Source organism: Sminthopsis crassicaudata, chromosome 2 (genome assembly GCF_048593235.1).
Source record: "Sminthopsis crassicaudata isolate SCR6 chromosome 2, ASM4859323v1, whole genome shotgun sequence".
Taxonomy (NCBI): Eukaryota; Metazoa; Chordata; class Mammalia; order Dasyuromorphia; family Dasyuridae; genus Sminthopsis; species Sminthopsis crassicaudata.
The window spans coordinates 369,985,551-370,009,827 of record NC_133618.1 but is presented as its reverse complement, the minus strand read 5'-3'; the positions used below and the strand labels follow the sequence as shown (position 1 = coordinate 370,009,827).

The following is a 24,277-nucleotide window of genomic DNA, read 5'->3' as shown; positions in this document are numbered from 1 at the left end:
ATACCATCAGACTATCAATAAATTATTATATGGAGCTAAAAGGAAAAATAACAAAATTCATCTGGAAGAACAAATGGTCAAGAATATTAAGGGAATTAATGGGGAAAATATAAAGGAAAATACAAAGATGTGTACCAAATCTCAAATTCTATTACAAAGTTATAATAATCAAAATAATGTGGTACTGAGAAATAAAATGGGAGATCAATGGAACAGATTAGGTACACACACTTGTGCTTGATAAACACAGAGATCCAAACTTTTGGGATAGTAATGTCAGATGGTAATCTCACAAAAACTGTTGGGAAATCTAGAAAGCAGTTGGGAAAAGTCTTCATAGAGAGGGCAGAAGAGGAAGAACTGCTTTCCAGCAGGAGAGGGAACAGAAAAAAGAAGCCCGGAAAGAAGGGATTTTATTCAATATGGAACATCACTTGTCTCCCTGTGCCTCACATAATTCCCTATCATCTGTAAGAAGGGAATTGATCTAGATCAGGGTTTTCTTGCTTCTTTGAGGAGTAGGCACTCCTCCTGAGGAGCATTTCCTCCTCTTGGAGGAAAAATTGGAAGAAATGACCAAAATTATTAGACATTTTAAAACATATTGACTCCCTGTCATCTGCCCTTCTCTCTCCAAAAACACACATTAACACACAGAGATATGAATATAAATGTAGATATATAGAGAGGCAGTGAGAGAGAGAGAGGTCACAAACACATAATTTTTGTTGTTTAATCATTTCAATTCATGTTTGACTCTTTGTGACCACTTTTGGGATTCTCTTGGCACTGGAGTGGTTTGCCATTTCCTTCTCCAGCTCATTTTACAGATGACTTTGTTTGCCTCATCCACAATCATATTATGTTGTTATGTGAAAACCACAAAAATATATAAGCATATTATATAACTTTTATTGTATATTTATGTGTTACAAAATGATAATAAATGCTTACTTTTGTTTGAATACAATATGAGTTAAGAAAATTATTTGCATGGATTTAAAAAATAAAAGGGAGAGTAGTGTAGCCATTTTTATGTAATAAAGGGGATACTAATACACAAAGTTTAGAAACCACTTACTCATGATTGCTAAGATTCCTTCCAGCTCTCTCTATTCCTTTCAATTGTTCCATCATCTGTGCTAGGGGAACACTAAAAAGCAAAGAAGAATTCTCAGTATTTCTATACATGCTCTGAAAGAACATGTATAGAACAGAAACTAGGACTACATTGCCAAATTGCTGGGCCAAATCCATTCAGTCTCCCCCCAAAGGAACAAAGTATCATTTTTCTCGTCTTTCATATTACCATTAATCTCTAGTTACAAGATCACTTAGTGTGGGAATATCAGGAAAGGCATCATGGAAGAGATATTAATTGAGCTGGGCCTTCAACAAGTGAATTTCTCTCTCTTTTTTTTTTTTTTTTGCGGGGGGAATTCTTTCATTTTCTAATAGTATTTTATTTTTCCTAATATATGTACAGATAGTTTTCAGCATTCATTTTTGTAAGATTTTGTGTTCTAAACTTTTCTTACACCCTTTTTTACTTTCCCCTCTCCCCAGATAGCAAGCAATTTGACATAGATTATATATGTACAATCCTTTTAACAATATTTCCATATTTGTCATGTTGTGTAAGAAAAATCAGACCAAAAGGGTTTGAAAAAAAACCACAAGAAAGAAAACAAACAAAAAATGAAAATACTATTAAACAAGTAGATTTTGATAAATGGAGATGTGGAAGAAGTATGTTTCTTGCAAGTGGGATAATCTATGTTAATATATGGAATACAAAAGAGAAAAATAAGATTAAGAAAGAGTTAATTATTTAATTTGGCAAGAACAAAGGATGTATAAAAGAGAATAATGGGAAATATGATTGGAAAGGTAGAATAGAGATGGTGTTGAAGATTCTGAAGGCCATTCTACGGAGCTTATATTTGAACTTAATGCTAACAGGAACCTACTGAGGTATATCAGAAAGGAATGACATAGTCAGATCTGCATATTAGGAAGATTATTTTTAGCAGTTGTATGAAAAATGGCTTAGATAAGAGGAGATCAGAGACAGGTATATCAGTGAGGAAATCATTACAACACTCTGGGGCAGAGGTATCAAACTCATAGAGGGGCAGCATATTGCCACAAAACACATTAAAATGCAACTGAGAAAGGTTTCACAAAATAAATAAAAATATAATATATATGTTAATTTGAGGTTTTCTAAGTCAATATTAGTCAGCAGAGATCTTCTTCTGTTTGAATTTGACACCACTAATCTAGGGGGAAAGTGTCAAGACTTGAAATAGGTTGATGATAACATAAATGCAGAAAAGGGAAAGGGTATGAGAGTTACTGTGGAAGGAGAATAGACAGGGCTTGGCAACTGACTAGAACAACATAGTGGGGTGACAGAATAGAAGAGCAAAAGATAACTCCACAATTTTGAGCTGTACATAAATGGGAAGATGGTTATCCTGGTAACAGAAATAAGTAAGCTGACAAAAGGGACAAAGTTGGGGGTTAGGAAAAGATGAGTTAATTTTTTTGTATAGATGATGCCAAGAAATTATCAACAAAGATGACAAATAATGGAACTTTTAAGAAATTAGTTTTGTAGGTCCTTGAAGTTAAACTCTTCAAAGAAAAGTCATAAATAAGTTGCATATAATTTCTCAGGTTTCTACTAAAAACATTTTCCTCCTCTCATGTCCAAGATATATAAAGAAAAGATTCAAATTTATAAAATTTAGAACCATTCTTCAACATAAGTAGTCAAAAGACATGAACTGGTAGTTTTCAAAGTCAGAAATCAAAGCTATCAACAAACAAAGGAATTCTATAAATCACTAATAATCTAAGAAATACAAATTAAAGTAACTCTTAGGTGTTACCTCATGTCCATCAGACTGGCAAAATTGACAAGAAAAATGACAAATGTTGGAAGGGCCTCAGGAAAATGGGAACACTAATGCATTGCTGGTAGTTTGGTACAACTATCCTAGAAAACATTCCAATCAAAATACTACACCCAGAAATACCACAGCTAGGTTTATACTCCAGAGAAATCAAAGAAAGAAGAAAAGATCCAGTAGATAAAAAAAAAATATTTGTAGCATCTCTTTTTTTGTAGTGGCAAAGAAATGGAAACTAAAAGAATCAACTGGAGAATGACTGAACAAATTATGTTATGAATATGAGTATAATCAGAAATTATCAGACTGTAAAAAATGAAAAAGACAGTTTCTGAGAAACCTAGAAAGCCCTGTATGAATTGAGGCAGAGTGAAGTAAATAGAACTCAAATAAAATGTACAGTGTAACAACAATATCAGAAAACAAAAAAATTTTGAAAAACTTAAAAACTCTGATTAACATAATGATCAAAATTATTCCAGAGGGCTGATGATGAAGCATGCAATCAATCCACTTCTTGACACAGAAGTAATGGACTAAATATGCAGAGTAAAACACACATTTTTGAACAGGGTCAATATGAGACTTTGTTTTGCTTAATTATGAACATTATGAGTGAAGGTTTTTTTTAGGGGTAAAATAGGAGGTGGGAGGAAGAAAAATGTTTGATAATTAAGAAGAAAGTAATTTTTTCCCTTTTTCAATAGTTCTTTATTTTTCCAAATACCTGTAAAGATAGTTCATTTTTATAAAACTTTGTGTTCTATATATTGGATTAGTTGCCATGTAGGGGTGGGGGTGGGGAGAAAAATTTAGAACAGTTTTTTTTTAATTAAAGTTTTTTATTTTCAAATATGCATGGATAATTTTTCAACATTAACCCTTGCAAAATCTTGTCTTCCAAATTTTTCTCCCTCCTTCCCTAAGAAAGCAAGCAATCTGCAATCCTTTTAAACATATTTCCAAATTTGTCATATTGTGCAAGAAAAATCAGACCAAAAGGAAAAAATTCCAGAAGAAAAAAACAAACAAAGAAAAAGGTAAAATTCCTATGCTTCAATGCACAATTAGTCTCTATAGCTCTCTCTCTGGATATGACTTAGCATTTTCCATCCCAAATCTACTACATTATTAAGAAGAATCAAGGCCATCACTATTGATCATCACATAATCTTGTTGTTATTGTATAATACTGGTCACATTCTTCCATAAATACTATACACATTAATAGGTTGGTATTCCTATGGCCTTTTTATATTTTGTAGAAATAATAGTAATTATAATGTACCAGGTACCTACAGTTTTTTCATGTAAATAGGTTGTGATCTAACTTTATATGCCTGAGTTTAGCATTTGGGGAAATCTTAATGGAGGCCTCTACTACTTTATTTAGGAGCTCATTTAAAAGAAATTATTTATTTATATGCCAATTTCAGAAGCCTCCAACTCTACAGAAAAAAATATGGAAACATATAATCAAATAAGTGTCTTATGCTTACCTGACTCTAGTCCTCCATACTCATAAGGATATTGCACACAGAGGGAGAGCTGAAGGCCAATCTGAGTCTTCCCAGCCGAACTCTGTCCAACAAGCTCTGAAATTCCCACCAGGGGGAGACCACCTCTTAAAAGTCTATTAAGTATTGAACAGCCAATGCCGAGTTTCTTATGCTGTACTGGGAATTCCTCTTTCTGTTGATATATCTGAAGTGCTTAAGGATTTTAAAAAGAAAGAAATGAAGTGCCACTAAACAGTTTTCATTTAGAATCAACAAATCAACATTTAAGTTTTGCAAAGAATGTCTTCTCTAGGTAAGTCATCATAGATACTTGTCATACCAGAAGCTTATTTGGTTTATTTGGTTACCAATATAACTCCTAGGAAAAAAGTAGGCTAGTCAGGATTACTGAATGGCTATTTTTTTTTTTTAATACTTAGTTCATTATTGTTCAGTTATGTCTGACTCTTTGTGGCTTTTCTTAGCAGAGATACTTGTACTGTTTGTCTCACAAAATTATGGGAATTAAATGACTATATTTACTCATTTACATAATATAAAGTGAATTACAAGGTGTTATTAAAAGTGAATCATTATTATCATGTGCTTAGATGATGGGGGCTTTAAACCCATTTACAATGAATAACAATACAAAAAATGCATAAACAAAACAGAGGCACAAATGAAATGTTAAAGTCAGAGGAAAAATGCAATGATATGTTTTGTCTAGCACAAAAAAGTTTCTTATGTGCACAGCTTGATATTAAATTGGTTAGAACACAATCAGGAGCTGATATCCTTCTTGGAAAATTCAATTATACATATCCTACCTAACCATACCATGTGGCTAATTCTATTTAAGTCTGAATCATTATCTGCATCTACAGATGGGTGGATGTTTGACAAGTTTTCAATTGACACAATTATGAGGCTTTGCATATTTACAGTAGAAGAATTTCACTTTGTCTTTCTCAATCTCAGATTCCTCATCCGTGAAATGGGGGTAAATATTCTCTTTATACCTCACCTGCTTCAAATGAGAGAGATAAGAATAATAATAACAATATGAGAATTTAAAATAAAAATAATAACAATACATATTATTATTTAGTGCTTTAGAGTTTAGAAAGCAAGAAAGGTAGTGGAAATGTCATTTTTCCTATTTTACAGGTGAAAAAACTGAGACAAAGAGAAGTGATTTGTGTAGTGCAAAAATTAGAACTTGAACTCAGGTCTTTTAACTTTAAGACTGCTGCTCCTTTCACTGTACCAGTCTGTTTCTCAGCAAATAGATGTAAAAGCACTCTGAAAATCATAAGAGCTTATGAAAATATAAAAGATATTAACATTAATATCAAAATCCTGAATGCTCTGAGGAACCATGTGGTCTAGGAGAAAAGAATAAGCATTTAGATAATGCCCTATGAGATGCCAAGCACCATGCTAAGTGCTTGAGAGTATGAAGAAAGATGAGCCTTCTTGAACCTGACCCATGAAAGACTATAATACAATCCACTTTACAAAAAGCTCTAAGTTTCTCCTCGTTTGTACATCTAGTTCTTTCTTCATCACACTGTTTTTCAGCTTTTCTTGTACAAAAAAGGCATGCCATTTATTATTTTCTCTTTGCCTATCACTGATCTATACCACCCTCACATACTTCTCATATTCACACTTCTCCTGTTGGTGGTCTACTATTCCAGAAGATGCAACCATTCTCTCTCCAAACTCCTAAGACCTATGCCTTCTTTGCCATTTTACTAGGACTATTATGGGACCTCACTGAGAAATGGAGCAGCAGGTATGAGGTAGGTAGCGGGGATGCCCCACTTTCAATCACATCGTAAACCGATCTTGTGACAGTAAGAATCCAGATTGATGATACATGGTCTACAATAATGCTGTTGTTGCATATGAAGAAGAGTATCTCCTATTCAGAAGTGAATCACTAAGAGATATGGCCCTAATGCCTATATACAATTTCAGAATTTAATATCATCATTCCCTTCCTCGTGAAGTGCTAAAAAGGTTTTGTCCCATCAGGGCTGCCTCTCTGATTTCTATCAATCCTACAAAAGGCTCCCATGCCTTTTTCCTGATTGGCCTTCTTGATTATCTGAATCAAAAGTGATTTTTTTTTTCCTCTCTGAACTACAGAATTATCTTGTATCTAGTTATTCATGTTTAGCTTCTTTCTCAAATAGACTATACATCTCTTAAGAGTAGAGAATGTGACTCATTCGTCTTTGTATTCCCAACAATGGTAACCAAAAGGTCTTGCACATAGTAGCACTCAAAAATATGTCAATTGATTTTTTGGTGTATTTTATTTTGTCATTGTTGAGATAGGATCTTCCTATCCTGCCCAGTCTACAAATGCAGCAGTCATAGGCACACTCTCACTACCCCATTTCTGACCTAGCTGGTTTGACCCTCCTTAGAAGCCAAGTATCCCTCTGCTCTGAAGGCTCACCATATGAGTGCCGGACTTAAATGTGGACAGCTGTGTAGATAATTGATCATGTTGTTGCTCTGCCCTCTAGTGGGCAAGCAATCCACTAGTGACAGCCATGCTCAGAACAGGGATAACAGGCTTGCATCACCATGTCAGGAAATACTTGCTAAATTAAACCTTACTTAAATGTTAATATTTTGAATGTAGGAAAGAAATTCTTATAAAGTGAGTCTGATTAATTTGACATAATATGAAAGTCGTATACAGGTATTTATGAACCAACTCTCTGAACCTTAGTTTGCTCTGATAGACACAATTTTCTGAAGCATCTATTTTTTTTTTTTTTAAGAGTTCTTTTTGGTTTTTAGTAAAAGTGAAAATAACTAAGAAAAGCTGCAAAAAAAAATTACAAGCAAGAGAAAGAACTTAAGCATAGGTCCTCAAAGCAACTTTGGGGACAAAGAAGATCTGGATTCAAGTTCAAAAGATAATCAAATCAAAACAGCAATTTCTACTTCAAACAAAAAAGATAAAATGGTTAACAAGAAAGCAACAACTCCTCCAGTTTATAGCTCCCTATTAAATTTGCTTGTTTTCTCAGGACTTGTTAAGCTGCTTTTCCTTTATACTTTGTCAAATATTGACATATTTTTTCTTTTAAATTACACTTTGTTTTGTACTTTAGTAAGGATGAGCCTATTAAAAAATGGAATGAAATAATCCTGAAACACAACTTCATACATCAATAAATGCTTTAAGTCTTTTAAAAAAATCAAACATTAACTGGTGTTTTAATGACCTAATATTAGAGAATGAGTAGGTTAAAGAACATGTCATAGAAACAATAAATAAGTCAACATACTAAAATCTACAGGATGCAGTTAAGGCAGCACTTGGGGGAAATGTGTATCTCTAAATACTTACATCAATAAAAAGAGAAAGAACAGATCAAGGGATTGGATATGCAATTTTAAAAACTAAAAAAAGAACAAATTTTTTAAAACTCAATTAAACATCTTATTGAAAAAACCTAAAAATTAAAGATGAGATTAATTAAATTGAATGTAAGAAAACTACTGAATTAATAAATAAAACTCAGTTGGTTTTATGAAAAAAAAAAAAAAAAAACCAATAAAATAGATGTCACTGGTCAATATGACAAAAAAAAGAGAGAAAACCAAATCACTAATGTTAAAAATGAAAAGTGTGAATATGCCACTAAGGAAGATGGAATCAAAGGAATTATTACAAATTATTTTGCCAATTATATGTCAAAAATTTAATAACCTAAGTGAAATGAATATTTACAAAAATATAAACTGCCCATGTCATCAGAAAAGCAAATAAAATATCTAAATAAATCTATTTTAGAAAAAGAAATTGAATAGGCCATATGAATTTCCTAAGAAAAAAGCATCAGGACCAGATGGATTTACAAATTCTACGAAAACATTGAAATATCAATTAATTCTAATATTAAATAAATTATCTGGACTAATAAACAAAGAAGGAGTTCTACCAAATTCCTTTTATGAAACATACTGATACCCAAACCTGAAAAAGCAAAACCAGAAAGAAAATTGCAGAGCAATTTCACTGATGTTTGCAAAAATCCTAAATAAACTATAAGACTGCAACAATATATCACAAAGACATTGTGACCAAATAGAATTTATATCAGGAATAGAGGGATAGTTTAACATATAAGGAAAATTATTGACATATTTGATTATATCAATAATAAAAGTAACAAAATCATATGATTACATCAACAGATAAAGAAAAAGCTTTTGACAAAATTAAATGCTCATTCCTATTCCTGTTAAAAATACTTGAATGTATAGGTATAAATGGAATTTTCCTTAAAATGATGTGTCTACTTAAAACCATGATAAAGTATTACCCAGAATGGGGATAAGTTTTCTAGCTTCAGCCTTCTCAATAAGATCAGGAGTGAAACAAGAATGTTGACTATCACCAACATTATTCAGCTTTGTACTAGAAATGTTAGCAATGCTAACAATAAGAGAAGAAAAGGAAATAAGTCATCAGAATGAGCAATGAGGTAATAAAATTATCTCTTCTTGTAGAAGATATAGATGATATCTTTGGAAAATCCTAGAAATTCAGCAAAAAAAAAAGCTAGTTGAAACAATAATATTGACAAAGTAGCAGAATATAAAATAAACTCACATAAATCATTAACATTTCCATATATCATCAACAAAACCCTGCAAAAAGTTATCCCATTTAAAATAACTGTAGACAGCATACTATATCTGGGAATATACCTGTCAACACAAATCCAGGAATGACATGAACATAACTATAAAACACTTTTTATACTAATAAAGTCAGAATAGGGGCCAAACTGAGATGTTAAAGAATAGATAGGATTTTGCCTGAGCTATTCCTGGCTTCCCTCAGATCAACACTAGATCAAGCCTCTGAATGGATTTTGAAGTGACAAAATATTTGGAGTATAACAAATTTACAGCAGAAGATATCTTGGAAGGACTTCAGGAAAAGTTGATTTCAATTGTGTGGGGGGTGTGGAGAGACACAGCCCAATGCAAATAAGATGCTAGAAACCTCAGAGTGTAGAATCCCTGGAAGGGAAGTCTAGTGGAAGTCTCTTAGCCAAAATATAGCAGTGTTGGCTTCTCTGTCTTGGTTCAAAAGGCCAGTGTACCTGCAAACTAGCTGTAAGACCTGTAATGCAACTACAAAGGGCAAATAGTGAACTGTGAATCCCAGTAAGCAGGCCCACCTAGTACAGAGGGGATGCTTGAAACAATTTCTCTTGTGCCCTAGGAGCAGATCTCAACTTTTAAAAATGAGAAAAAGCAAAAGATAGCTTCTGTGGAGACAGGGAAGAACAGAACTCAAACCCTGAGGACAGTAAAGACAAAATGCCTTTAGATGAAGCCTCAAAGGGGGATGTGAATGATCTTCAACTCAAAAGACTCTCTTGGAAGAATTTAAAAAGGATCTTAAATGAGGGAAGAAAAATGGGGAAAGGAAATGAGATCTTTGCAGGAGCGTTGGTAGAAGGAAACAGAAATTGGCTGTGTAAAATCAGATTTAAATAAATGGAGAAATATTAATTGTTCATGGGGGGGTTAGAGCCAATATAATAAAAATGATAATTCTACCTAATCTATTTATTCAATGCTATTCCAATAAAATTACCAAAAAAATTTTTTATTGAGCTAGAAAAAGAAAAAATTCATTTGGAAGAAAATGAGGTCAAGAATATCAAAGAATTAATGGAAAAAAAATGTGAAAGAAGAAGGTTTAGTTGTACCAAATCTTAAACTACAAGCCAGCAATTATCAAAATTATTTTGTACTGGCCAAGAAAAAGAAAGGTGGATCAGTAGAACAGAATAGATATACAATATATAGTAGCAAATGATTATAATATCCTTATATTTCACAAATATAAATATTTGAGCTTTTTGGGATAAGAATTCACTATTTGGTTAAAAAAAAAAAGTTGGGAAAACTGGAAAGCAATCTAGTAGAAACTGAGTATAGATCAATATCTTACATCATTTACCAAGATAAGGTCCAAATGGATACATGATCTGGATATAAAGGAAAGGCATACACACACATGTAAATTAGAAGAACATGAAATATATTATCTATCAAACTTATGGAAAAGAGAAGAATTTATGAATAAAGAAGAGAGAAAGAATATTGTGAGATGTATAATGGATAATTTTTATTACATCATATTCAAAAGGTTTTATACAAATAAAAACAATGTATCTAAGATTAGAAGGAAAGCAGAAAATTGGTAAAAAAAAAAAAAATTTACAGGTAGTTTTTCAGAGATAGATCTCATATCTCAAACACAAAGAGAATTTAACCTTGAGATATCATCTCACACCTACCAGATTGACTAAAATGACAGAAGGGGAAAATGACAAATGTTGGAGGAGATATTGAAAAACTGGGACACTACTAAACTGTTGGTTTTCATTTCTTTGTCTGAAAATTGTTCATATCCTCTGACCATTTATCAGTTGGAGAATGATTAAAGCTTTTTATTTTAAAAACACATGGATGGATAATTTTTCAACACTGGCCCTTGCAATAGCTTTGTGTTCCAAATTTTCCCCTCCGTTCCCCTACCTCCTCCCCTAGATAGCAAGCAATCCAATATACGTTATACATAATAAAATATATGTCAAATCCAATATATGTAAACATTTATACAATTATTTTGCTGCATAAGAAAAATAAGATCAAGAATAAAATGAATAAGAACAAGCAAAAAACAACAGAAAGAGTGAAAATGTTATGTTGTGATCCACACTCAGTTCCCACAGTCCTCTCTCTGGGTATAGATGGCTTTCTTCACCACAAGCTCATTGGAATTGGCCTCGATCACCTCACTATTGGAAAGAGTCACATCCATCAGAATTGATCATCATATAATCTTGTTGTTGCTGTCTACAATGATTTCCTGATTCTGCTCATTTCATTTAGCATCAGTTCATGTAAGTCTCTCCAGGCCTCTCTAAAATCATCCTCCTGATCGTTTCTTATAAAACAATAATATTCCATAACATTCACATACCATAACTTATTCAGCATTCTCCAACTGATGGCCAGTCACTTGGTTTCCAGTTTCTTGTGATTATGAAAAGGACTGCCACAAAAATTTTTGCACATGTGGGTCCCTATCCCTCCTTTGAGATCTCTTTGGGATATAGGCCCAGTAGAAACACTGCTGGATCAAAGGGTACGCACAGTTTGATAATTTCTTGAGCATAGTTCCAAATTGCTTTTCAGAATGGCTAGATCCGTTCACAATTACACCAATAATGTATTAGTGTCCCAGTTTCCCAACATTCATCATTATCTTTTCCTATCATTTTAGTCAATCTGAGAGGTGTGTAGAGGTATTTCAGAGTTGTCTTAATTTACATTTTTCTGATCAATAGTAACTTAAGAGCACCTTTTCATGTGCCTAGAAATGGTTTTAATTTCTTTTTGTGAAAATTGTCTGTTCATATCCTTTGACCATCTATCAACTGGAGAATGACTTGTATTCTTATACATTTGAGTCAATTCTCTATATATTTTAGAGTTAAACCTTTATCAGATATAAAATTTTTTCCCCAGTTTTTTGCTCCCCTTCTAATCTTGGCTGCATTGATTTTATTTGTACAAAACCTCTTTAATTTAATATAATCAAAATTCCATTTTGTCTTTTTAAAAATTTAATTCTTATTCTCAGTTACATATTAAGTTCTAAACTATCTCCCTTCCTTTGTCCCTACCCTCCACCAGAGAAGGCTAGCATTTGACAGAGATAAACACACATATCTATGTACATATATCCATAAGCATGTATGGCTGCAATTTGACAGGCACACACATTTACATGCATGCATACATGTGGGTGAAAAACCAAACACATAGATGGTATATTATTATCTATCAATTCTTTCTCTGGAGGTGTATAACATCTTCCTTCATAGGTCCTTTATAGTTGACTTGGATATAAATCTGTATCCCAAAAGAGATTATAAAAAAGGGAAAAGGAACCATATGTGCAAAAATGTTTGTAGCAGCTCTTTCTGTGATAGCAAGGAACTGGAAATGGAGTGGATTCCCATTAGTTGGGGAATGGCTGAATAAGTTATGGAATATATATATTATGGAATATTATTGTTCTATAAAAAATGATGAGCAAGATAATTTCAGAAAGGCCTGGAAAGATTTAAATGAACTGATACTAAGTGAAGTGAACAGAACCAAGAGAACATTATACACAGCAACAAGATTATGTGATGATTAACTCTGATGGACATGACTCTTTCCAACAGTGAGATGATTCAGGCCAATTCCAATAGATTTGTGATGGAGAGAATCATCTGCATCCAGAAATAGGACTATAGAAATTGAATGTGAATCATAACATAGTGTTTTCACTTTTGTTGTTGTTTCCTTGCTTTTTTTTCTTTCTCATTTTTTTCCTTTTTGACCTGATTTTTTTTTTTTTGTGCAGCATGATAAATTTGGGAATATGCATAGAAAAACTGCACATGTCTAACATAGATTAGATTACTAGCTGTTTAGGGAGGAGGTGAAGGGAAGGAAGGGAGAAAAATTTGAAACACAAAGTTTCCCAAGGATGAATGTTGAAAAGTTATCTTTTTTGAAGATTTTGAAAATAAAAAGTTATTATTAAAAATGATTTTTAAAAAGTAAATGACAATAACAACTAATATGTATATAATGCATTAAGGTTTGCAAATGCTTTCAATTATTACCTTATTTTTATTCTCTAATCAACCCTGGGAAATAGTTGCTATCATCCCCATTTTACAGTTAAAGAAAGTGAGGCAATCAGCAAGTAAATGATTTGCCAGGGTCATAGAACTATGAGTGCCCTTGGTTTGATTTGAACTCAGTTCTTATTGATTCCAAATCCAGCATTCTACCTCTTTTACTACCTAATAGCCTCAGAATTGATATCAACATTTTTTTGCTTGGATATATGATAATCATGTAGATTTCTGAAATATGAAGGAAACCTAATTTATGACAGTATAACTTTGATCAAAACTTTCTGTGCCAATGATCATTCCAGAATTCACTTTGGTAATAATCAATTTTTATGCAATTTATTATCTCAAAAAAAAGTGCCAAGCAAATTTTTCTCATTTTGGTATTACCTGTCAGAACACAATTATTCCTTAGTGCTAATGAGACTGTTTTCAATAAATGCTGGACATCAATGATGGACAGTTTTGTTAGTCTCTGCAAATCTGGTCCAGAAAGATGCAAAACTTCCTTTATTGATTTCAGTTTGGCTGAAATGAGGAGCACAAATACAGCAAAGTGGATCAAAACAATTGTCAGAACAAATTTTTTTTCTTTTGCAGATTTTAATTAGCAATTTAAAAAGACAATTTGAACTCATTCTCACACCAACTGTAAAAAAAAATACCTTAAAAATACCTTTAATGCAGGGGCACTAGATGGCGCAGGGGATACTTAATATTTCCTAGCTCCATGATCCTGGGCAAGTCACTTAACCCCAATTGGCTCAGAAAAAATAAATAAGTTATAATGCATCTAAAATTACCTTTCTTAACAGCAGTAATAACTTTAGGATTCAATTCTAGTTGGTCCCAATCCATTTCTTACATGTATATACTACAGATTTGAGTAATCTCCTATGAATAAAAGAAACATCAAAACATAAGGTAAAAAAAAACTGATTCAAGTAACTTTTTTCTTTTAAGCTGTTTTTCATTTAACAAAAATCAAATAAAATGAGCATTTTTATTTATGCCATAAAATAAAAAGATTGTATGTAAAACTACATCTATTATGTAGAACTTCCATTCTTTTTAAAATATGTAATTTGTTATGTATATATGTATTTGTTATGTAATATAATCTTCAAAACAGTACTGACTGTGATTCCTCCTGATATTCTTTTTTTCCCTCTTTCTCCCAACCTTTTTTACTTATTGTTGTTTGTCTTCCTTTCTCTCTTCTTTTCTCCCAGCTGGAAGTAAGGAAAGTAGAAGACATGTATGGATCATTATTATAAAGATTTTACAGAGACAGCAAAAGCAGGCATATGACTTGGTATTATTCTTGTTTTCCCAATCATCTTTTTTTGACAGAATATGGCCACAATTTTTTCTGGTCATTTGATATCTTCTTCTATTCTTTGAAGTATCTTGAGAACTACACAAATACAGAAATGTCATTACATAAAAATATGAGCTTTCATATAACAAAAAGCAATCCATCGAAAATAAAAAAGGAAACAAAACCTAGATTAAGTAAGAAGTCTTTTTAAAAGGTAAGCATTTCTAATAGATGTTTGATATACATAACCTATGAGGCACTGATATAAATTTATAAATATAAAATTTATTCCCTAAATGAGTATACAAAGGATATAAAAATAATTTTCAAAAGATAAATATTAATTATCATTAACCTCATAAGAAACTGTTACAACTGGGAACTGAAAACCAAAACAACAGACCTATTTTTTACATCCATTACATTTTCAATGATAGTCAAAAATAATAAAATTCAGTACTAGTGGGGCTAAGAAAAAAATATAGTCTGATGAAATTGTGAAATGGTAATAATCTTTTTATAAATATGGAATTAGTTGATAAGAATTACATTTTGAACTAGTAATACCATTACTGAGATTATATCATAAAGATTTCCTCAATAGATATTTTTAAAAAATTATTTGTACAAAAATACTGTTAGCATTATCTACATGGTAATAAAAAAAAAAGTTGAAATAACTTAAAAGTCAAGTGATCAGGGAGTGGTTAAATAAATTTTGATATGCTAATGTAATAGAATGTTATTATAATAAGAAATAATAAATATAAAACCATAACAAAATATCTTTGGACATGACCAACATGCTCATTTATTTTGCTCGATTACTATTTGTTATAATGGGGGGTGGGGGTGGGAAGTGACAGAGGTGAAAAAATGGACATTAATAAAACAAAAATTATATACAGAAAAAAAGGAACTCAGAAATTAACAGTGCAATTTTGTTATTTGTGATAAATTCAATAAGCAATCAGAAAACCATATATAACAAATTCATGCATTCACAAACAACTCTCTTGTTTTCTCTATATATGGGAATGTTCATGTTTATTGATGAGAGTTTGGATTTTTTTTTTTTAAATGAAAAATGTGTGTAGATTCAGTATGGACTGACAGACATGCTCCATGGTTGTCTATCCAAATGTCCATCAATATGTAGGAAAGAAAGTATTATTTATTATTTTGGTGTTTAGTGTTTTGGGATATGAGTGGGATGGGATACGGACAAATGCTTTTGAATGACTCTGAGATCCCATTTAGGAGTTTTGGAATGTTACAACATATTGTGCTGTTTAGGAACAGAAAAAGCCATTACGTTCTAGTTATCCTCCATGAGAGTGACAAACAATGCTATAAACCAGTTTTATAAGTCCAGTTTTATTCTTGATTTGCTATTAATAAGCAAAAGGAAATCAGCCAAATTGCACCCAAGATGTGTTTATCATTGAGCTGATGAACTCACTAAAGATCCTATACTTAATAAGGCTGTAAGATTTAAGAAAGAAATTAAAATTTTAATACAGAGTCATTTTCAGTTATCTAAAAACATCATTTGTGAGGGTAAGTTGGTAATAGGCCCTTAGAGCAATACATTTATACTTATGTTAATAAACAGGAGGGAAATGGAAAACATTCAAACCCCTACAACTATGAAAGTAAAAGTTCTGTTTTGTAAAAAATATAAAAATAATTCTTATCTTTATTAATTGTAAATCTGTTAAAATAAGTCATACAACGCATCTAAAAAAAGAAGATAACCAAGTGAAATGTAATAGGAGAAAAGATATATCTTTAGCAGTGGAACTCTAATTACAGAACATTTAATATGCATTGTATCTTTCAATTTTCACACCAATTCTATAAAGTGGATAATAGGTAATGATTTTGTAAATCATTATATATACTCTGTGACCCAGAGAGGTGAATGGAGTCTCTGAAAAGATAGTGGCTCTTTGGACACATATAGGATATTTGAAGGAAGGGAGGGATTAGATAGAAAGACAGTAGATACAGTGTTAGGCATGTTGATTTTAAGGAGCAAGCAAGGTATCCAGTTTGAAATATCCAATAAGCAACACAGGACAGAGAACAACTGGGACTGACTGTGTAGATCTGGGAGTCATCAGCACAGAAATTCTGTGTAAACCCGAGGAAGCTGATGACATTCCAAGAGATTGCATCTAGAAGGAGAAATAAAAGAGGGTTCATAATACAATGAATAAATATTACAAAATAAAACTGAGGGAGAGATGTGCAGAAAAAAAGGAAAAATATTGCAACAATAACTAGACCTCCAGAAATTAGAAAGGAACTATAACAAGAATCCTGATAATGGCTGAGAAGCTAAAAAAAAGAATTTACAAATATGGTGGAAAATTCAAGCTCTTGAAGAATTTGAAAAGACAAACTTGACATTATGGAAGATAGAAAATCTTAATGAAGCAGAGTATATCATGATATAACAAAATAGCTGATAGAAGAAAAAATTAAGAAATAAAAACAAGGTGAAAAGAACAATGTGAAAGAATGCTTGAGATCTCTGCAAACTAAAAAAAAAAAAAAAAAAAAAAAAAAAAAAACTGAGCTTGAAGATAAGAGTGAGACGAGGCAGCTAGGTGAAACAGTGGATACAGCATCAGCCCTGAAGTCAGGAGGACCTGAGTTCAAATCTGGTCTCAGACACTTAACACTTCCTAGCTGTGTGACCCTGGGCAAGTCACTTAACCCCAATTGCCTTAGCAAAAAAAAAAAAAAAGAAGAAGAAAAAGAGAATTTGAGAATCATTGGCCTTCCAAAAATAAATTATAAAACTAAAATTCTGAATAGTATATTTCATATAGCCATACAAGAAAATTGCTCAGAAGTATTGGAATTCCTGGAAAAAGAATAATGCAACAGTATTTCTAAGTTTAACTCACCCAAAATGTGGATACTTGAGCTCTAGAATTTTGGGGATTAATAAGACTGAAAAATTATCAAGCAGATAATTATTAAAAATAATGCCAGTTTGAAATAACAAGTTTTATTTCTCAATAACAAGACAAATAAAGAAAAAAAAAAAGGTGGGGAGAGATAGCTCCTAACAGAAGAATTAATTTGGCAAAGAACTCATTATGTGAAAAAAGGTGGATTTTTTATTTTTTGTAATTTTTATTAACCAGGGGCAGAAGTTTGTTTGTTTGTTTGTTTGCTGAGGTAATTAGGGTTAAAGTGACTTGCCTAGGGTCACACAGCTAGGAAGTGTTAATTGTCAGATCTGATTTGAACTCAGATCCTCCTGACTTCAGGGCTGGTACTCTATTCACTGCACCACTTAGCTGCCCCAAAAGGTGGATTTTTAAATAAAATTAATGGTTTGCTTTCATTTCTCCTAAGAAAGTCTGAATCTCTTTAATAAAAAATCAGTAGAAAAAGGAAACTGAAAAAAGAAACTCATAGGGCATGACAATTTTGCTTCATCAAAAAATATGAGGCCATTTGCTGAGAGCTCCTTCCCTTTCCTTCCTCTTCTTCATTACTCAGGGGACTTCCACATTATGTCCTCTTTCACATCTGTCAAAAGTCATATGATATCTCTACAACACAAACAAGATTCTATTCCATTCCATTCCATTACTTCTCCAGCTGACTGTCTCCTCCAGAACTTCCTTTCTCTCACTAATATTCAAATTCTTCCTGTTTACTGTTTCCTTATTATCTACAAACTTGTCCATTTCTCTCACTATGAAAAAACTCTCATTTAATTCAACCATCCTTACTAGCTATTGTCTCCTTATTATCTCTTTCCCTTTTGTGACAAACTCTTTAAGAAGGCCAATTATAATCAGTAGCTCTGCTTTCTCTCCTCTCATTGTCTACCATCTGATTGCAGAAGGTGAAAAATAGACATCAAAATCTCCTCTCAGATGCTCCACTAAATAGTGGATAATATCCAGGGAATTATCCTCATTTCCCATCTGGATACTTTCCTGGATTTCATCATCTCCAGAAATTCATCATTCTTCAAGGGCAAATAAATTTGAAAAAAAAAAAACAAAAAACATATCTCCTCAGATCATTTCCTATTTTAAATTCATGACTTCATCAAGCTTCTGTGCCAGGGAACTTTGTCCCTCTTTCCCCTGCCCCCATCCATCTTTTCATCTTCTTTTTATGTATTGTTTTCCCTCATTAGATGAGTTCCTTGAGGGGAGGGACTACCTTATAACTTTCTTTATATCCCCAGCACTTAGCATAGTGCCTAGCACATAATAAACATTTAATAAATGTGTACTGACTAATTCTTTTTTTAACTCTGCAGTCTAGCTTCCAACTTCATATATCAATTGAAATTGTTCCCTCTAAAGTTACCAATGATGTCTTAATTATCAAATCTCATGGTCTTTGCTTATTTTCTTCCTTCTTAACTCTTCTGCAACCTTTGACTTTCTCTTCATACTCTTCTCCGGAATGTTATCTTTTCTTTAGTCTTTTGAGGCACTATTGTCTCCAGATTCTCTCTGACCATTCTTTCTCTCTATCATTCTGTTTCTTCATCTAAGTCATACCCACTAACTGTGGATGTTCTCCAGGTTTTCTCCTGGGTTCTCTTTTTCCCCTCTCTTTATACTATTTCATTTGATGAACTCATCAACTCCCATGGATTCAAATATCACCTCTAAGGAGATGGTTCTCAGATCTACTTATTCAGTTCCAACCTCTCCTGACTACTAGTCTCACAGTTCCAAGTAGCCATAATCTTGAGTTAAGTGTCCTATAGCTTTCCTAAACTCAGCAAGTCCAAAACTGGATTCATTATCATTTCCCAAAAACCTTTTTCATCTTCCAAACTTTCCTATTTTTGTGACGACTTTATCATCTCTTCTCTCAAGTACCCTAGCTAGGTGTCAACTTTAATTCATTTCTCACCTTCCATACCCAATCCGTTGCCAAGTTCTGCCAACTCTATCTTCTTAATATTTCTCCTACATGCCTTCTTTTCTCTCCTGTCACTGCCACCAGCCTGGTAAAAATCTTCACCTCATGCCTGGTTTACTGAAATATGGTCTAGTTTGTCTCTCTTCTTTTAATTTCTCCTCTGCCAAAGATATCTTCCTAAAAAGCAAGTCTAGCCATGTCACCCCTTCCTTCCACTCTTCCCCTAATTCAAAAATTTCTAGTGGTTTCTTATTATCTTCAAGATATTCCTATTTTTGGCTTTTAAAGCTCTTCACAACCTGGCCCTTCCCTCCTTTTCCAGTTTTCTTATACTCTACTCTCCTTTCCCCACATATTCTATGATCCAAAGACATTGGCCTCCTTGTTATTATTCCTCAAAAAAAGACAGTCTTCTTACTTTATGTACTATCAAAAGTCTATTCCAAATGTCTGTTATTCTCAACCTTCTTCATTTCTATTTCCTAGCTTCCTTGGCTTCCTTCAGGTTTCAGCCAAAATCCTATCTTATACATGAAGTCTTTTTAGGCCCTTTCTTAGTTCTAGTGATTATCCTACAAAGATGAGACATTCTATTGTCCCCTAACAATACCACCTTTGAAAGGTGACCAGACACATGAAAAATTATGAGTTATTCACCAAATGAAAAAATGGTTAAAATATATAAGCAGTTTTCAAAAAAAGAAATTTAAACTGCCAAACATTTTCAAAATTGTTCAAATTTACTAATAATCAGAAAAATGCAATTAGAAAAATTCTGAGGAAACGCTATTAAAGCCAATTAGCAAAGAGAATTAATAAGGCTAGGAACTAGACCTGGACTTTTCAGGTAAAGAATTTTCTCAGAATTGTATAAATATGTTTACACATATTGGATTTAACATATATTTTAATATGTATAACATATAGTGGATTGCTTGCCATATAGGAGAGGGGATGGGGGAAAGGAGGGGAAAATCTGAAACACAAGGCTATTCAAGGGTCAATATTGAAAAATTATCTATGCATATGTTTTGAAAATCAAAAGTTTAAAAAAAAAAAAAGAATTTTCTCAGCCCATGCTAATCTATACTTTCTCTGTAACTTACTGTCTTAGAAAACAGAGCTTTGAGAGGTAAAGTCACTTGTCCAAGATAATACAGCTAAGCCTTGTAAAAGGTGGGCCTTGGACTTGGGCTTATTTCTGAGCGTAGTTCTCTTTTCACTTTTCCAAGCTGCCTTCCTAAAATGGAAAAGGAGAGTAAATTCGATATTGAAGGATCTCTACAAAGATTTACACATTAACTAGATGCTGACAGAGAAGTAGTCCAACATTTTAATTTGCATATATATAAATTCAATAAAAATCACTGAATTGTTCATAGCATTGGACCTAAGCTTCTATTCTTGGATTTATATCCCCAGAGGGCTGCTGACAGGGAAAAAAAAAAAAAAATTATATGAACAAAAATATCCATAGCATCATTATTTTTTATAACAAACACTAGAATCAAAATAATGTTAAATAATTAACAAATATTGGCTTAGTCAACAAAGTCATATAGAAAGAAAAGAGTGCTATAAAATAACCATATGCTGAAATTACTATTGTAATTTAAATAAAGACAACAATATTGGCCAAATACAAATGGCCATACTATCAAAGTTAAAGAACATATCCATCATTTTTATTAGCAATATAATGTAGGACAACATAATGTAGAAAGCAACAAGTTCTATGACATGCAATCATATGATTAGGCATGATTCTGCTTAATTGTTTTGGGGAAATGTACTTTGTTCTTGAGGAACTATGTACTTGCTAGAAATTGTTGTCAACATAAAATGTTTACATTTTCAAAAAATATTGCCAATGTGTATTTATTACAAGAAATCTGTTTTTTCCCCTAAGTTGGGGCATGGGAGGTATCAAAACGATTTCTGTTTATTTAAAAAATAGACAGTGGAAGAGATATAGATATAAAATGTTGGATGTACTTTCCAGAGATGCCACTGTACTATTAGTTATAACTGTTTTACTTTGTTACAAAGGACTTCATGAAGTGGGAGTAATTTGTAAATGTTCATAATGTAAAAACAAAATGTATCAAACTTAAACTTTGAAAAATTTTTATCAAATGTTTCAATAATATCTTGTCCTTGACTTTATGAAGCTTACCTTGAAATCTGGTAGGAGGCTATGATATATTGTCAGTACTTCAAAAAGTTTTTAACTTCACCCATGTAAATACTCTCCCTACCAAAGAAAATAAAAATCCTCCATTAAAAGTAAATATTTTCATGATTTGCTTTTGGAAAAAAAATTTGATCAACTGGTGGTTAATTTTCTAGTAATAAAGACCTCATACACTTCGAAAGGCAGATCCTAAGACATAGTTTGTTCTTAAATTCTCCCCAAGTTGGTAGTGGCTTCCAGTATACTAGCATGGACTCCAAGAACCCTAGGGTCTCCTCCAATCTATGACTTGTCACTGGAAGATTTTTAGTGGAGTTATATAGTGGACCATTCAAAGTAGGTGCTTAATATATCCACAAAAAGGTTGCTGATTCTTCTTCCTTTTCCTCAAGTCCCTAGAATGTTGCCTGGGTTTTCCTTTGAATTTAGTGTTACCTCACTCCTAACATATTGGGGAAAAACATGAGGGGAATTAGACAGTTGTCATGGGAAAAAGTCAAGCAGAAAACTGCTGATATGAGGCATCAGAAAAGTAGGGAGTAATGGTAACAAAAGGAAAGAAGGTTAGAACTAGTCCTGGTGGGCATCATTTTGCAATAGAAAGAATACTGGACTAGGAGTTAGGAGTCTTGGATTTTGGTTCTGGGTTTGCCACTAACTTATTTTGTATAAGTGGCATTCCTTCTTTAGCACTCAGTTTCCTCACCAATAAAATGACAATGCTACATGATCATCAAGGTTCTTTCTAGCTATTCAACATTACAATACCTATAATGTTGCATATTGGGGATGATGCAAAGTTTGATTCTTGTATAGAGGAATTATTGGATTAAATGGATTCTTATCAGTTGCTGCCCTCAGGGAGTTTATAGTCTAATAAAGACAGCTTCTTGAATATCTGCTTTTTATATGTCTTATACATGTTTTTTGCCCACAAAAGAATATCTCCATGCTATTCTAAAACTTCTCTTTTCTCTTAATAGTAGGTACTCTTAAAACCTGATGTCTTTTGCAATCCTGAATATCAATTATTTTTTAAAGTCTTTAAAAGGTTTGTAAGTGTCATTAGAATGTCAGACAACCATGACAAAAAAAAAAAGCATTGACAATCCCTTCTTTATAGTAGTATCTCTTATCATTTACCACGGGTTCAAAGATATTTTCTATGTCTCTATACTGTTGACTCCCAGATCTAAATATCTAGCCAAAAACACTGCCTGGGCATTCATGAGACAGACAGACAAACAGACAGACAGACAGACACACATACACACCCTATTTAATAAATGACTTCTATGGGTCAGGTACTGCCTTAGGTACAGAGGATACAAAAACAAAAATTAAAGTTGTTTACATCTATGGGGGGGGGAGACAAAGTATAGAGATACAAGTTAACAAACACATATAAACAGAAACAAAAACAAAGTAACCTTGGATGGGAAAGCATCAATATCTAATTAGACCGGAAAAGACTTCCGGCAAAAGAAAGCATTTGAGCTGAAATTAAAGTCTCATTGAAGGAAACCAATGACTCTGAGAGACAGAAGTGAGTTGAGAGGGCATTTCAGATAGGAAGGGCAAATGAAAAATAGAAGAGCCAGGACATGGAAAGTCACATAGGAGGAATTGCAAAGTATGCCAGTCAAGTAAAGAACATGTAAGGGAGGGAATAGAAAGACAAGAAGGGGCCAGGTTGAGAAAGCTTTAAGTGCCAAATAGTAGAATTTATATTTTATTTAGTTTTCTCCCTACCTGTCAGTATTTTATCTCCTAAGAATGCATATCCCTTAGAGCTTCGTCCTGAGACCTCTTCTCTATCCATATTCTCCACATAACCTCATAAGTTCCCACAGTTTCTCAGCGCAGATGACTCCCAAATCTATATAATTCCAGCCCTAAACTCTAGCCCCACATCTCCACATGTCTCATGGGCATCTTCACCTGGATGTCCCGCAGGCATCTAAACTCACTCTTAACAAAACTCATTGTCTCCTCCTTCACCCCCACCCCCACCTTCTCATTCACTATTTTTTTCCTAGGACAGAATCCTCTTTTGACTCATCACTCTCTCTGAGTTCCCATATAGGATCAATTGCCATGTCTTAAGTTTTAGCTCCACAATGACTTAGCTCCTCTAACTAAGCCCTCAACACCTCGCGCCCCTACGCCTCAGGCGTCCTAATCTCCAGTATACCGCGTTTCCAATCCAACATGCACACACTGACAGGCTTAAAGAAGGGGTTCTCTGGTGGTGGGATGCAATCCCTTACCAGAAGGGATTTCCCTCGGTACTTAGGAAGCCCCATCCTCTACTTCCTAAGGCTGCCCTTACAGGAATCTAAAGTTCCTTCCCGCCGGCCGCGGATCAGCTCCAAGACTTGCGACGAGCCGCAATACACCCTCAAGCTCCAAAGCCATCCTGATACTGGGCCATTCTGGACCCCACCTAGCCATCCGCGAGCATCTCAGATCCAGGAGTCGGCGCAGACCCCGCACGCCATCCGTCACTGCTTGGATCTGTCTCACCTTAACTCCGTAGGCGCGGTCCGTCATCCGCGCGGCGGCCCGGTCCAATGACGGGCTGCGATTTCGTCTCCTCCAATCACTTGCGCAGATGCCTTCGTGGCGCCGCTTGCTAATTGGCTTACTCTTCGTGCTTTTCGCCT

General features: G+C 33.3%; 1 protein-coding gene across 6 annotated transcripts in view; it reads right to left on the bottom strand.

The window, feature by feature from the left end:
• LOC141556663 (DNA repair protein XRCC3-like) overlaps nt 1-24,180 on the bottom strand; it is a 44,898-nt gene extending 20,718 nt beyond the window's left edge. Inside the window, exons 1-7 of one of the 6 annotated variants that reach the window (XM_074291171.1) lie at nt 24,058-24,180; nt 21,594-21,671; nt 20,524-20,657; nt 14,362-14,411; nt 13,983-14,073; nt 13,570-13,707; nt 4,418-4,630 (exon numbers count right to left, since the gene is read on the bottom strand). In XM_074291171.1, coding sequence (XP_074147272.1) covers nt 4,418-4,630; nt 13,570-13,707; nt 13,983-14,037 — 406 coding nt within the window. In that variant the 5' untranslated portion in view covers nt 14,038-14,073; nt 14,362-14,411; nt 20,524-20,657; nt 21,594-21,671; nt 24,058-24,180. Of the gene's footprint in view, nt 1-4,417; nt 4,631-13,569; nt 13,708-13,982; nt 14,074-14,361; nt 14,412-20,523; nt 20,658-21,593; nt 21,672-23,881 lie in introns of all 6 variants that reach the window. The other 5 variants (XM_074291168.1, XM_074291167.1, XM_074291170.1 and 2 more) reach the window with 5 other exon arrangements.
• Nucleotides 24,181-24,277: the final 97 nt, after the last annotated feature.